The sequence below is a fragment of the Pristiophorus japonicus genome, chromosome 3 (assembly GCF_044704955.1).
Source record: "Pristiophorus japonicus isolate sPriJap1 chromosome 3, sPriJap1.hap1, whole genome shotgun sequence".
NCBI classification, from domain to species: Eukaryota; Metazoa; Chordata; class Chondrichthyes; family Pristiophoridae; genus Pristiophorus; species Pristiophorus japonicus.
In genome coordinates this window covers 215,176,624-215,192,290 of record NC_091979.1, presented here as the reverse complement: position 1 = coordinate 215,192,290, position 15,667 = coordinate 215,176,624, and the positions used below count along the sequence as shown (strand labels likewise).

General features: G+C 43.7%; 1 protein-coding gene across 1 annotated transcript in view; it reads left to right on the top strand.

Moving 5' to 3' along the window:
- LOC139260097 (uncharacterized) overlaps window positions 1-15,667 on the top strand; it is a gene marked incomplete at its 3' end in the record, with an annotated part of 64,855 nt that overhangs the window by 18,893 nt on the left and 30,295 nt on the right. The window contains exon 2 of the mRNA XM_070876251.1: window positions 14,185-14,307. Within this exon, the coding sequence (XP_070732352.1) occupies window positions 14,185-14,307 (123 nt within the window). The remainder of the gene's footprint in view (window positions 1-14,184; window positions 14,308-15,667) is intronic.

Here is a 15,667-nt window from a genome sequence, read left to right as displayed (position 1 = left end):
GAGGGAAAGGGTGGGCAGGGAGCCTGGTTTGCTGCAAGCTCCTTCCGATGCCTGCGCTTGATTTCTGCATGCTCTCAGCGATGATACTCAAGGTGCTCAGCGCCCTCCCGAATGCACTTCCTCCACTTAGGGCGGTCTATGGCCAAGGACTCCCAGGTGTCAGTGGGGATGTCGCACTTTATCAGGGAGGCTTTGAGGGTGTCCTTGTATTATTTCCTCTGCCCGCCTTGGGCTCGTTTGCTATGGACGAGTTCCGAGTAGAACGCTTGCTTTGAGAGTCTCATGTCTGGCATGTGAACTATGTGGCCTGCCCAGCAGAGCTGATCAAGTGTGGTCAGTGCTTCAATGCGGGGGACGTTGGCCTGGACGAGGACGCTAATGTTTGTGTGTCTGTTCTCCCAGGGGATTTGCAGGATCTTGCGGAGACATTGCTGGTGGTATTTCTCCAGTGACTTGAGGTGTCTATTGTACATGGTCCACGTCTCTGAGCCATACAGGAGGGCGGGTATTACTATGGCCCTGTAGACCATGAGCTTGGTGGCAGATTTGAGGGCCTGATCTTCAAACGCACTCTTCCTCAGGCGGCCGAAGGCTGCACTGGTGCACTGGAGGTGGTGTTGGGTCTTGTCGTCAATGCCTGCTCTTGTTGACAGGAGGCTCCTGAGATAGGGGAAGTGGTCCATGTTGTCCAGGGCCACGTCATGGATCTTGATGTCTGGGGGGCAGTGCTGTGCGGCGAGGACAGGCTGGTGGAGGACCTTTGTCTTACTAATGTTTAGCGTAAGGCCCATGCTTTCATACGCCTCGGTAAATATGTCGACTATGTCCTGGAGTTCAGCCTCTGAGTGTGCACAGACACAAACGTCGTCCGTGTACTGTAGCTCGACGACAGAGGTTGGAGTGGTCTTGGACCTGGCCTGGAGACGGCGAAGATTGAACAGCTTCCCACTGGTTCTGTAGTTTAGTTCCACTCCAGCGGGGTACTTATCAACCTGTGAGCATGGCAGCGAGGAAGATTGAGAAGAGGGTTGGGGCAATGACGCAGCCCTGCTTGACCCCGGTCCGGATGTGAATTGGGTCTGTGATGAATCCGTTGGTAAGGATGTCTGTAGGCCCAAAGTATCTGACTCTCAAAATGGCTGGTCTTTTATACCTGAGCAGCACCATGTGCCTGCTGCTCAGTGGCCTCCAACAATGACGCCATCTGGTGACTACAAACAGAATGTACATACATGACACAGAAATCCAAGATAGAGCTGCTAGGCTACTCGGGAGAGAACATTCCTGTGGTAGGTCGTCTCGGTGAAATACAAGGATCAATTTCAGACCTTGCCTCTCTTAGGAGTGGCAGGAGAGAAGCCTGCCTTACTAGGGAGAAATTGTTAGGATCACTGAAGCTGGATTGGAGTGAGATTTTTCATGTTGAAACGAGATTTGCCTCAAAGGATGATGTCATCAAGAAGTATCCAAAGGTGTTCTGCGAAACAGGCAGTTAGATCCAAGGCTTCAAGGTGAGTGTAAAGATACAGAAGGACGCTAGGCCAGTTTACTACAAGCCACGTTCCGTACCATATGCGCTCAAGGAGAAAGTTGAGCAAGATCTCAAAAAGACTAGAGACTGAGAACATTATCTCTAAGATAGATCTATGTAATTGCTTACACCCATTGTTGTTGTACCTAAGTCCGATGGTCAGGTAGGATTGTGTGGTGATTATAAAGTAACCGTAAACCAGGTTCTCGAGGGTAATCTTCCCAATACATTGCCTAATGTAGGAGATTTGTTCCCAACACTGTCAGGTGGTCAGATCTTCTCAAAGTTGGATCTTACGAATGCCTACTTACAACTTGAACTAGCTGAGGAGTCCAAGTCATGCTTGACTATAAATACTCATCTAGGCCTATATCAATTTAATAGACTACCATTTGGAGCGTCTTCCATCCCCCTGCCATATTCCAAGGGGTGATGAACCAGATTTTGCAAGGTATTGAAGGGGTAGTATGTTATTTAGATGACATACTAATTTCAGCACCAAATAGACAAATTCTTAATAAAATATTGAATGAAGACCTCAAATGGCTAGAGAAGCACAGAGTACGAGTGACTGCTCGCAAGTGTGAGTTTTTTCAAAACTCAGTGGAGTATTTAGGGTACAGAATAGACAAAGATGGTTTACATCTAACCAAGGGAAAGCTGGATGCAATCAGAAATCACCCACTCCCAAGAATGTCACTGAACTTCGATCATTTTTGGGTCTTTTGAACTATTATAGGAAGTTCCTACCAAATTTAGCTACAGTGTTACATCCACTGAATGAACTATTGAAAAAACAGGTCCATTGGAAGTAGTCAGACGAATGCGACACAGCATTCAAGGAGTGTAAAAGCAAATTGGTAGAGAGCACCATGTTAGTTCACAATGATGTATCTAAGGAGATCAAGCTAGCATGTGATGCCTCTCTGTATGGAATTGGGGCAGTGATCTCTCATGTACTATATAGTGGGGAAGAGAGACCAATTGCTTTTGCTTCACGCACTCTCAGTGCCAGTGAGCGTAATTATGCGCAAATCGAAAGGGAAGCTTTGGCATTAATTTTTGGGGTTAAGAAGTTCCACAAATACTTGTATGGTCGTAAGTTTACCATCGTTACAGACCATAAGCCCCTGACAGCAATCCTCCATCCAAAGACCCCAGTTCCAATATTAGCTGCAGCCTGAATGCAGAGATGGGCTTTAATTTTGTCAGCATATACTTATGATATTGATTATATACGATCAGCTGATCACAGTAATGCTGGTGCTATCACGAGATTGCCTTCCCCATCACAAGTTACACCCAATAGGGAAGAAGTGTTCTATTTTTCATACATTGATGAACTGCCAGTGACAGTGATTGGTAGAGCAACCAATCGTGACCCAGTTATGTCAAAGGTATATGATTACATCGCAACTGGCTGGCCAAACCAGATAACAGACAAAGATATTCATCCATTCTTCATTCGAAGGAATGAATTATCAGTCGATAAAGATTGTATCATGTGGGGTACAAGAGTGATTATAGAAAACATAGAAAATAGGTGCAGGAGCAGGCCATTCAGCCCTTCTAGCCTGCATCGCCATTCAATGAGTTCATGGCTGAACATGAAACTTCAGTACCCCCTTCCTGCTTTCTCGCCATACCCCTTGATCCCCCGAGTAGTAAGGACTTCATCTAACTCCCTTTTGAATATATTTAGTGAATTGGCCTCAACTACTTTCTGTGGTAGAGAATTCCACAGGTTCACCACTCTCTGGGTGAAGAAGTTTCTCCTCATCTCGGTCCTAAATGGCTTACCCCTTATCCTTAGACTGTGACCCCTGGTTCTGGACTTCCCCAACATTGGGAACATTCTTCCTGCATCCAACCTGTCCAAACCCGTCAGAATTTTAAACGTTTCTATGAGGTCCCCTCTCACTCTTCTGAACTCCAGTGAATACAAGCCCAGTTGATCCAGTCTTTCTTGATAGGTCAGTCCCACCATCCCGGGAATCAGTCTGGTGAATCTTCGCTGCACTCCCTCAATAGCAAGAATGTCCTTCCTCAAGTTAGGAGACCAAAACTGTACACAATACTCCAGGTGTGGCCTCACCAAGGCCCTGTACAACTGTAGCAACACCTCCCTGCCCCTGTACTCAAATCCCCTCGCTATGAAGGCCAACATGCCATTTGCTTTCTTAACCGCCTGCTGTACCTGCATGCCAACCTTCAGTGACTGATGTACCATGACACCCAGGTCTCGTTGCACCTCCCCTTTTCCTAATCTGTCACCATTCAAATAATAGTCTGTCTCTCTGTTTTTACCACCAAAGTGGATAACCTCACATTTATCCACATTATACTTCATCTGCCACGCATTTGCCCACTCACCTAACCTATCCAAGTCACTCTGCAACCTCATAGCATCCTCCTCGCAGCTCACACTGCCACCCAACTTAGTGTCATCCGCAAATTTGGAGATACTACATTTAATCCCCTCGTCTAAATCATTAATGTACAATGTAAACAGCTGGGGCCCCAGCACAGAACCCTGCGGTACCCCACTAGTCACTGCCTGCCATTCTGAAAAGTACCCATTTACTCCTACTCTTTGCTTCCTGTCTGACAACCAGTTCTCAATCCACGTCAGCACACTACCCCCAATCCCATGTGCTCTAACTTTGCACATTAATCTCCTGTGTGGGACCTTGTCGAAAGCCTTCTGAAAGTCCAAATATACCACATCAACTGGTTCTCCTTTGTCCACTTTACTGGAAACATCCTCAAAAAATTCCAGAAGATTTGTCAAGCATGATTTCCCTTTCACAAATCCATGCTGACTTGGACCTATCATGTCACCATTTTCCAAATGCGCTGCTATGACATCCTTAATAATTGATTCCATCATTTTACCCACTACTGAGGTCAGGCTGACCGGTCTATAATTCCCTGCTTTCTCTCTCCCTCCTTTTTTAAAAAGTGGGATTACATTGGCTACCCTCCACTCGATAGGAACTGATCCAGAGTCAATGGAATGTTGGAAAATGACTGTCAATGCATCCGCTATTTCCAAGGCCACCTCCTTAAGTACTCTGGGATGCAGTCCATCAGGCCCTGGGGATTTATCGGCCTTCAATCCCATCAATTTCCCCAACACAATTTCCCGACTAATAAAGATTTCCCTCAGTTCCTCTTCCTTACTAGACCCTCTGACCCCTTTTATATCCGGAAGGTTGTTTGTGTCCTCCTTAGTGAATACTGAACCAAAGTACTTGTTCAATTGGTCTGCCATTTCTTTGTTCCCCGTTATGACTTCCCCTGATTCTGACTGCAGGGAACCTACGTTTGTCTTTACTAACCTTTTTCTCTTTACATACTTATAGAAACTTTTGCAATCCGCCTTAATGTTCCCTGCAAGCTTCTTCTCGTACTCCATTTTCCCTGCCCTAATCAAACCCTTTGTCCTCCTCTGCTGAGTTCTAAATTTCTCCCAGTCCCCAGGTTCGCTGCTATTTCTGGCCAATTTGTATGCCACTTCCTTGGCTTTAATACTATCCCTGATTTCCCTAGATAACCACGGTTGAGCCACCTTCCCTTTTTTATTTTTACGCCAGACAGGAATGTACAATTGTTGTAATTCATCCATGCGGTCTCTAAATGTCTGCCATTGCCCATCCACAGTCAACCCCTTAAGTATCATTCGCCAATCTATCTTAGCCAATTCACGCCTCATACCTTCAAAGTTACCCTTCTTTAAGTTCTGGACCATGGTCTCTGAATTAACTGTTTCATTCTCCATCCTAATGCAGAATTCCACCATATTATGTTCACAAGGGGCCTCGCACAATGAGATTGCTAATTAATCCTTTCTCATTACACAACACCCAGTCTAAGATGGCCTCCCCCCTAGTTGGTTCCTCGACATATTGGTCTAGAAAACCATCCCTTATGCACTTCAGGAAATCCTCCTCCACCGTATTGCTTCCAGTTTGGCTAGCCCAATCTATGTGCATATTAAAGTCACCCATTATAACTGCTGCACCTTTATTGCATGCACCCCTAATTTCCTGTTTGATGCCCTCCCCAACATCACTACTACTGTTTGGAGGTCTGTACACAACTCCCACTAACGTTTTTTGCCCTTTGGTGTTCTGCAGCTCTACCCATATAGATTCCACATCATCCAAGCTAATGTCTTTCCTAACTATTGCATTAATCTCCTCTTTAACCAGCAATGCTACCCCACCTCCTTTTCCTTTTATTCTATCCTTCCTGAATGTTGAATACCCCTGGATGTTGAGTTCCCAGCCCTGATCATCCTGGAGCCACATCTCCGTAATCCCAATCACATCATATTTGTTAACATCTATTTGCACAGTTAATTCATCCACCTTATTGCGGATACTCCTTGCATTAAGACACAAAGCCTTCAGGCTTGTTTTTTTAACACCCTTTGTCCTTTTAGAATTTTGCTGTACAGTGGCCCTTTTTGTTCTTTGCCTTGGGTTTCTCTGCCCTCCACTTTTCTTTATCTCCTTTCTGTCTTTTGCTTTTGCCTCCTTTTTGTCTCCCTCTGTCTCCCTGCATAGGTTCCCATCCCCCTGCCATATTATTTTAACTCCTCCCCAACAGCACTAGCAAACACTTCCCCTAGGACATTGGTTCCGGTCCTGCCCAGGTGCAGACCGTCCGGTTTATACTGGTCCCACCTCCCCCAGAACTGGTTCCAATGCCCCAGGAATTTGAATCCCTCCCTGCTGCACCACTGCTCAAGCCACATATTCATCTGCTCTATCCTGCGATTCCTACTCTGACTAGCATGTGGCACTGGTAGCAATCCCGAGATTACTACTTTTGAGGTTATACCAAATAAATTCAGGTCCAAATTATTAGGAGATCTTCATGGCCAGCACGTGGGAATGTGTTTGACCAAGAGTTTTGCAAGCAGTTACTTATGGTAGCCAGGTCTAGATAAAGATATAGAGTACATCGTCAGTCAGTGTACATGTCAATCGGTAAGCAAGAAACCACCCACAGTACCATTACAGCCAGGGTGTGGCAAAGGTTACATATCGATTTTGCTGAACTAGAAGGACAACAATTGTTCATTGTGATTGATAGCCATTCAAAGTGGGTCGAGGTGTTTCCAATGCAGAAAATAACAACAAGTAAATCATTAGACATTTTGTAAAGATTATTTTCTTCATTTGGCCTCTGATAATGGACCATAATTTTGTTCAGAAGAATTTGCACAGTTCACGAGCAAAAAATGGTGTGAAACATACCAAGGTTCTACCGTATCACCCTGCTTCAAATGGCGCAGCAGAGTGCACAGTACAAATTGTAAAATGTACCCTCATCAAACAGATGTTGGATCCAAATCCAAAGAAACAATATTGTCATTGGACCACAAATTGGCTAATTTTCTAATTATGTATCATAATACTCCTCATACAACTACTGGTAGAACACCAGCAGAGTTGTTTCCCAAACGACAGCCATGAACCAGATTCTCGTTGTTAAAACCAAACTTGGCACAGTCTATAGAAGAGAAACAATTAAGACAGAAAGAGAATCATGATAGAGGTAGAGTAAAAGAGAGAAGTGTGAAATTAAATCAGAAGGTGAGAGTGAAGAACCTTAACATAAATGGTTAAAGTAGTTACCAGGAAGAGTGGTGAAGATATGTGGTCCTCGCACATATTTGGTCAAGATGTTTGATCATGGACAGGTTAGGTTTGTTCACATTGATTATATTTTACCTACAGACATGGAAGTAGTTGAAGGTGGGGATGATTCAATTATTTCTGACTCATCAGATATTTGTGATACAAGTAAAGTACGGGTAGCATATCCTACATCAAATGTACTGGAAACAAATCCAAGAAAAAGTCAGAATTTAAGTCTGAGTCTGAGTCAGGCAGACAAACAGTCTGAAGTTGTAGAAAGTTCAAATGTAAATCAAGGGCATCCCTTGAAAGAAAACTTTCCTCAGGATCAGCCTTGAATGAGTCTAAGTTCGACACCATGTTTGGAAGGTTCTGTTCGTGAGTGAAGGTATTCTCTTCGAAACAGAAAACAAGTGGTTAAGCTTGATTTATAAATATGGCAAAATAAATCCATATCTTTTGTTATGTATAACCATGCAAGTTATATATGATGATTGTTTGTTATAATTACTTCTTCATTAAGGAAGGAAGTGTAATATATACATAGCTCCACCCAGTGGACTACTGTGGCATTGCAGCCATTGCTGTTTACAACAATAAAGAGGGAACAAGTCACATGACGGCTTCCTGAAGTTATCAGCCATCTTAGAGCCTGTGTGTTTGTGAGGTCGTACCGAAAACATAACAGCTCCCCATTCAAATGTATTGAGTGGCGTGAAGTTCCTGTACTTGTGTCAGAGATATGGACTAAACACGCCACCAAAAGTTTGAGCTATTTAGTCGAAGTACCCTTTTAACAGCGTGGTAAGTCTTAATTACTGCCAAACAACTTCTCTGGCATTGAAAATTAATTTTTACAAGTGTGGCGTCTCGTTCAGTCAGATTTCAATTGTTTTGGGAGATTTTTTTCATTTAAATAATATTTTTTTAACTTTTCCTTCCTGTCTCTTTTTTTTTCTCTCTCTCTTAATCCAATCTTTCTTTCCCTCTCTTTATTTTGCTTTCTGTACCTGATTTAACATTGAATTCACCCCCTCTAATTTCAGACTCTGTGCTAGTCATGAATGATTCTTCAATGTGATTAGTTAAGGAGACACACTCAGGTCCCAGATACCCTGTAGAGAGTGCTGCAACATTTTGATGTCCTGCCGATAGCGAGTTGCCATGCAAATCCCCATGGAATGTTTATGGGCAAGTCTAATGTTCATTCGCCGCTCACTGCAAAATCTAGTCCACCAATTTTCATGTAATCTCTCTCTTTCTCTCTCTCTCTCTCTTTTTCTCTCTTTCTCTTTCTCTTTCTCACTTTCTCTATCTTTCTCTCTCTCTCTCTCCCTCTCACGCTCTCTTTCTCTCTCTCTCTCTCTTTCTCCCTTTCACTTTCTGTCTCTCTCTATCAATCTCTTTCTCTCTTCCTCTTTCTCTTTCTCTCTCTCTCGTTCTCTCTTTCTCTCTCGCTCTCTTTGTCTCTCTCTCTCTCTCTTTCACTTTCTCTCTCTCTCTTTCTCCCTCTCTCTCTCTCTTTTTCTCTCTCTCTATCTCTTTCTCTCTTTCTCTTTCTCTTTCTTTCTCTCTCGCTCTCTCTTTGTCTCTCTCTCTTTTTGTCTCTCTTTCTCCCTCTCTCTTTTTGTCTCTCTTTCTCTCTCTCTCTTTCTTTCTCTCTTTCTCTCTCTTTCTTTCACTTTCTCTCTCTCTTTTTCTCTCTCTCTCTCTGTCTCTCTTTCTCTCTGTCTTTCTCTTTCTCTTCCTCATGCTCTTTTTTTCTCTCTTTTTCTCTCTCTTTCCCTCTCTCTCTCTTTCTCTTTCTCTTTCTCTCTCTTTCTCTTTCTCTTTCTCTCTCACTTTCTCTATCTTTCTCTCTCTCTTTACAATATACATTAATGATTTGGACGAAGGAATTGAATGTAATATCTCCAAGTTTGCAGATGACACTAAGCTGGGTGGTAGTGCGAGCTGTGAGGAGGATGCTAGGAGACTGCAGGGGGACTTGGACAGGTTAGGTGAATGGGCAAATGCATGGCAGATGCAGTATAATGTGGATAAGTGTAAGGTTATCCACTTTGGTTGCAAAAACAGGAAGGCAGGTTATTTTCTGAATGGTGACAGATTAGTAAAAGGGGAGGTGCAACGAGACCTGGGTGCCATGGTACATCAGTCATTGAAGGTAGGCATGCAGATACAGTAAGCCGTAAAGAAGGCAAATGGCATATTGGCTTTCATAGCTAGGGGATTTGAGTATAGGAGCAGGGAGGTCTTACTGCAGTTGTACAGAGCCTTGGTGAGACCACACCTTGAGTATTGTGTGCAGTTTTGGTCTCCTAATCTGAGGAAGGATATTCTTGCTATTAATGGAGTGCAGCGAAGGTTCACCAGACTGATTCCCGGGATGGCAGGACTGACATATGAAGAAAGGTTGGATCGACTAGGCTTATATTCACTAGAATTTAGAAGAATGAGAGGGCATCTCATAGAAACATATAAAATTTTGACAGGATTGGACAGGTTAGATGCAGGAAGAATGTTCCCAATGTTGGGGAAGTCCAGAACCAGGGGTCACAGTCTAAGGATAAGGGGTAAGCCATATAGGACCGAGATTAGAAGAAACTTCTTCACTCAGAGAATTGTGAAACTGTGGAATTCTCTACCACAGAAAGTTGTTGAGGCCAGTTCGTTAAGGAGTTAGATGTGGCCCTTATGGCTGAAGGGATCAAGGGGTATGGAGAGAAAGCAGGAATGGGGTACTGAAGTTGCATGATTAGCCATGATCATATTGAATGGTGGTGCAGGCTCGAAGGGCTGAATGGCTTATTCCTGCACCTTTTTTCTATGTTTCTATGTAATGATATAAAAATAAAGAACATGTGATATAACTTCAGCATTGTGTCCAAAGCTGCACTCAGCAGAGGAGGACAAAGGGTTTGATTAGGGCAGGGAAAATAGAGTACGAGAGGAAGCTTGCAGGGAACATTAAAATGGACTGCAAAAGCTTCTATAGATATGTAAAGAGAAAAGGGTTAGTAAAGACAAACGTAGGTCCCCTGCAGTCAGAATCAGGTGAAGTCATAACGGGGAACAAAGAAATGGCAGACCAATTGAACAAGTACTTTGGTTCGGTATTCACTAAGGATGACACAAACAACCTTCCGGATATAAAGGGGGTCAGAGAGTCTAGTAAGAAGGAGGAACTGAGGGAAATCCTTATTAGTCAGGAAATTGTGTTGGGGAAATTGATGGGACTGAAGGCCGATAAATCCCCAGGGCCTGATGGACTGCATCCCAGAGTACTTAAGGAGGTGGCCTTGGAAATAGCGGATGCATTGACAGTTATTTTCCAACATTCCATACACTCTGGATCAGTTCCTATGGAGTGGAAGGTAGCCAATGTAACCCCACTTTTTAAAAAAGGAGGGAGAGAGAAAACAGGGAATTATATCGGTAGTGGGTAAAATGCTGGAATCAATTATTAAGGTTGTCATAGCAGCGCATTTGGAAAGAGGTGACATGATGGGTCCAAGTCAGCATGGATTTGTGAAAGGGAAATCATGCTTGACAAATCTTCTGGAATTTTTTGAGGATGTTTCCAGTAGAGTGGACAAGGGAGAACCAGTTGATGTGGTATATTTGGACTTTCAGAAGGCTTTCGACAAGGTCCCACACAAGAAATTAATGTGCAAAGTTAAAGCACATGGGATTGGGGTAGTGTGCTGACGTGGATTGAGAACTGGTTGTCAGACAGGAAGCAAAGAGTAGGAGTAAATGGGTACTTTTCATAATGGCAGGCAGTGACTAGTGGGGTACCACAAGGTTCTGTGCTGGGGCCCCAGCTGTTTACACTGTACATTAATGATTTAGACGAGGGGATTAAATGTAGTATCTCCAAATTTGTGGATGACACTAAGTTGGGTGGCAGTGTGAGCTGCGAGGAGGATGCTATGAGGCTGCAGAGTGACTTGGATAGGTTAGGTGAGTGGGCAAATGCATGGCAGATGAAGTATAATGTGGATAAATGTGAGGTTATCCACTTTGGTGGTAAAAACAGAGAGACAGACTATTATCTGAATGGTGACAGATTAGGAAAAGGGGAGGTGCAACGAGACCTGGGTGTCATAGTACATCAGTCATTGAAGGTTGGCATGCAGGTACAGCAAGCGGTTAAGAAAGCAAATGGCATGTTGGCCTTCATAGTGATGGGATTTGAGTACAGGGGCAGGGAGGTGTTACTACAGTTGTACAGGGCCTTGGTGAGGTCACACCTGGAGTATTGTGTACAGTTCTGGTCCCCTAACTTGAGGAAGGACATTCTTGCTGTTGAGGGAGTGCAGCGAAGGTTCACCAGACTGATTCCCGGGAAGACGGGACTGACATATCAAGAAAGACTGGATCAACTGGGCTTGTATTCACTGGCGTTCAGACGAATGAGAGGGGATCTCATAGAAACGTTTAAAATTCTGACGGGATTGGACAGGTTAGATGCAGGAAGAATGTTCCCAATGTTGGGGAAGTCCAGAACCAGTGGTCACAGTCTAAGGATAAGGGGTAAGCCATTCAGGACCGAGATGAGGAGACATTTCTTCACCCAGAGAGTGGTGAACCTGTGGAATTCTCTACTACAGAAAGTTGTTGAGGCCAATTCACTAAATATATTCAAGAAGGAGTTAGATGTAGTCCTTACTACTAGGGGGATGAAAGGGTATTGCGAGAAAGCAGGAATGGGGTACTGAAGTTGCATGTTCAGCCATGAACTCATTGAATGGCGGTGCAGGCTCGAAGGGCCGAATGGCCTACTCTTGCACCTATTTTCTATGTTTCTATAGGACAGGCCCTCTTCTCTTTGCTGTTATCCTGTCTTTCATAGCCTTTTGCTGCCCATGTAGTCAGACTGCCTTTGGTGACTCCTTTAAAGAAAAGAAAGACTTGCATTTATATAGTGCCTTTCATGACCACTGGACGTCCCAAAGCACTTTACAGCCAATAAAGTACTTTTTGATGTGTAATCACTTTTGTAATATGAGAAACACAGCAGTTAATTTAAAGCTCCCACACACAGCAATGTGATAATGACCAGATAATCTGTTTTACTGATGTTGATTGAGGGATAAATATTGGCCAGGACGCTGGGATAACTCCTCTGCTCTTCTTCAAAATAGTGCCATGTGATCTTTTACGTCCACCTGAGAGAGCCTTTGCTACCTTGCTTCTTCCGCTGTCTGTAGGTCTTCATTATGCCACACAGAAAGGCACTTTGATTCTGCACGTGTGATAGGTCACTTTCCTCAAACAATTACAAAATGGACAGTGCAGCACTCATCTGAAAGACAGCACCTCCGACAGTGCAGCGCTCCTTCAGCACTGCACTGGAGTGTCAACCTAGATTATGTGCTCAAGTCCCTGGAATGGGAATTGAACCCACAACTTTGTTATAAAAGTCTGACTTCAGTCTCAAGTTTTAGACAAAACAAATATCTTCCCAAGATTGTAGTCTAATGACCCCTGCTGAGTTAAATGACAGGACCTAGCGGCATTTTGTGTGAATGGTTGTTCCAATGTCACGTTGAACTGGAGACATCTGTTTATATCTACTGCTCTGTGCGTTCACCGTACTGTGGAATAAAGGAGCCTCATCGAGTCAGCCTTCAGAGAGTTTAAAAGAATACACGTGTGAAAGAGTAGAATTCTCGACTAGGTCACAAGCAGGCTTGTAGTTGCTGCAGTCCTGGGTCCCGCTATTGTACGATTTGATATAGGACAGTGTGAGAAAACACTCAATAAAAACATGGTGCTCACACTGCTTACAGGAGTGCCTGACACCACTAAACCGCAAAAAGGTGGACCCGAATTTGTAACAGTGTGAAATCACGACACACTCCGCACAGTATACTAAATGTCACTGTTATATCACACACAAAAATTGTTGTATACAAATGTACTAGTTTAAGACTTTGTACATTTAATACTTATATAAAATGTCTGTGAGAAATCATTACATTCACTACTGTATATAAACTGTCAACGTGAAGGATTTTATACAATGTCACCTTAATAAGTCATTGTAGAATTATTACTTTATATAAAATGTCAATGTGTTAAAATCGCTGAACATTCAGTTCTCTATATGGAATGTCATTGCAGTAATTCTATCATAGTGTCCCTGACTAAATATTCTCTCGGCTCTCATCAGGGCAGTGCTATTTGCTGGCTGCAGGTCCTTCGGCACTCATGGCTACTTTACCCAAGTAACCTTCATTTAAATGTGAACCTGGCCAGTGTTTGCAGATGGGCTATTTGATCATGAAAGTATTACGGGGGCTATGGCAGTGTAACCCAATCACTTCACAAACACACACTCTCAAACACTCAGTGGAAAGCAATAAGGAATCGGAATAGAAACCCTCGCACAGGATTCCATTTCTGGCCTTGGTGAGATCAGCTAACTCAACATAAACTGGGTCTGGAATCTGGTATCTTTCACAATGCATGGTGTAAGATGCCATGGGAAAGTTCAACCTCTTCTTCCTCAACGGAGGCGATTCTGCCTGCATTGTGATGGTAGACCAAAAATTTCAGTGCACTATTTATCACCCGATTCCATCAACCTCTGGTTCCCAGCAATCTGGAAGCAGGCCGGGTTACAGGCAAACAGCATCCCTGTCCGAAACAGATAGGACTACTTGAATATGCAAATCTGGGTCCGATGCCCCTTTTCAATGTTATTGTTCCACTGGATGGAGCACACACTCTGCACACTCCAGCCAGTGACCTGAGAGTTGATGGGCAAGTATGCAGACACTGCCAATGGTAACTGAGCAAAGAAAATGACTCAGTAACCCCCACTGTCCCCGCCACCCTCCTCCCCCCTCCCTGCCCCCCGCACCAATCCATTGTAGCCGGGGTGTTCAGAGTCTGAAGCAAACCTTGCTTCCGAGAGAGAGAAATCGCTTCTCTAAACACCAAGATAATTAAGAGCTAATAACAATCTTTGATTTTATCCTCATTCTATTACAGGCATCACAGAAAGGTTTCTTCTAATGTGATTTGTGAAAGAAACATAAAAGTTGTAAGAAAGATTCCAAGAGACCACAATGAAGTGCCTGAGTTTCATTCTGATTTTCATCCTGAGTTATTATTGTAAGTATGGAAATCCATTTCATTCAAAAATTAACTGCAGGTTTCAGAAACATAGAAAATAGGTGCAGGAGTAGGCCATTTGGCCCTTCGAGCCTGCACCACCATTCAATAAGATCATGGCTGATCATTCACCTCAGTATCCCTTTCCTGCTTTCTCTCCATACTCCTTGATCCCTTTAGCCGTAAGGGCCATATCTAACTCCCTCTTGAATATATCTAATGAACTGGCATCAACAACGCTCTACGGTAGAGAATTCCACAGGTTAACAACTCTGAATGAAGAAGTTTCTCCTCATCTTGGTCCTAAATGACTTACCCCTTATCCTTATACTGTGTCCCCTGGTTCTGGACTCCCCCAACATCGGGAACAATCTTCCTGCATCTAAACTGTCCAGTCCTGTCAGAATTTTATATGTTTCTATGAGATCCCCTCTCATTCTTCTAAACTCCAGCGAATACAGGCCCAGTCGATCCAGTCTCTTCTCATATGTCAGTTCTGCCATCCCGGGAATCAGTCTGGTGAACTTTCGTTGCACTCCCTCAATAGCAAGAACATCCTTCCTCAGATTAGGAGACCAAAACTGAACACAATATTCCAGGTTGAGGCCTCACCAAGGCTCTGTACAACTGCACTAAGACCTCCCTGCTCCTATACTCAAATCCCCTAGCTATGAAGGCCAACATGCTATTTGCCTTCTTCACCGCCTGCTGTACCTGCATGCCAACTTTCAATGACTGATAAACCATGACACCCAGGTCTCGTTGCACCTCCTCTTTTCCAAATTTGCCGCCATTCAAATAATATTCTGCCTTCATGTTTTTGCCATTAAAGTGGATAACCTCACATTTATCTACATTATACTGCATCTGCCATGCATTTGCCCACTCACCTAACCTGTCCAAGTCATCCTGCAGCCTCTTAACATCCTCCTCACAGCTCACACCGCCACCCAGCTTAGTGTCATCTGCAAACTTGGAGATATTACTCTCAATTCCTTCATCTAAATAATTGATGTATATTGTAAATAGCTGGGGTCCCAGCACTGAGCCCTGCGGCACCCCACTATCACTGCCTGTCATTCTGAAAAAGACCCGTTTATCCCGACTCTCTGCTTCCTGTCTGCCAACCAGTTCTCTATCCACATCAATACATTACCCCCAATACCATGTGCTTTAATATTGCACAACAATCTCTTGTGTGGGACCTTGTCAAAAGCTTTTTGAAAGTCCAAATACACCACATCCACTGGCTCTCCCTTGTCCACTCTACTAGTTAATCCTCAAAAAATTCTAGAAGATTTGTCAAGCATGATTTCCCTTTCATAAATCCATGCTGACTTGGACCGATCCTGTCACTGCT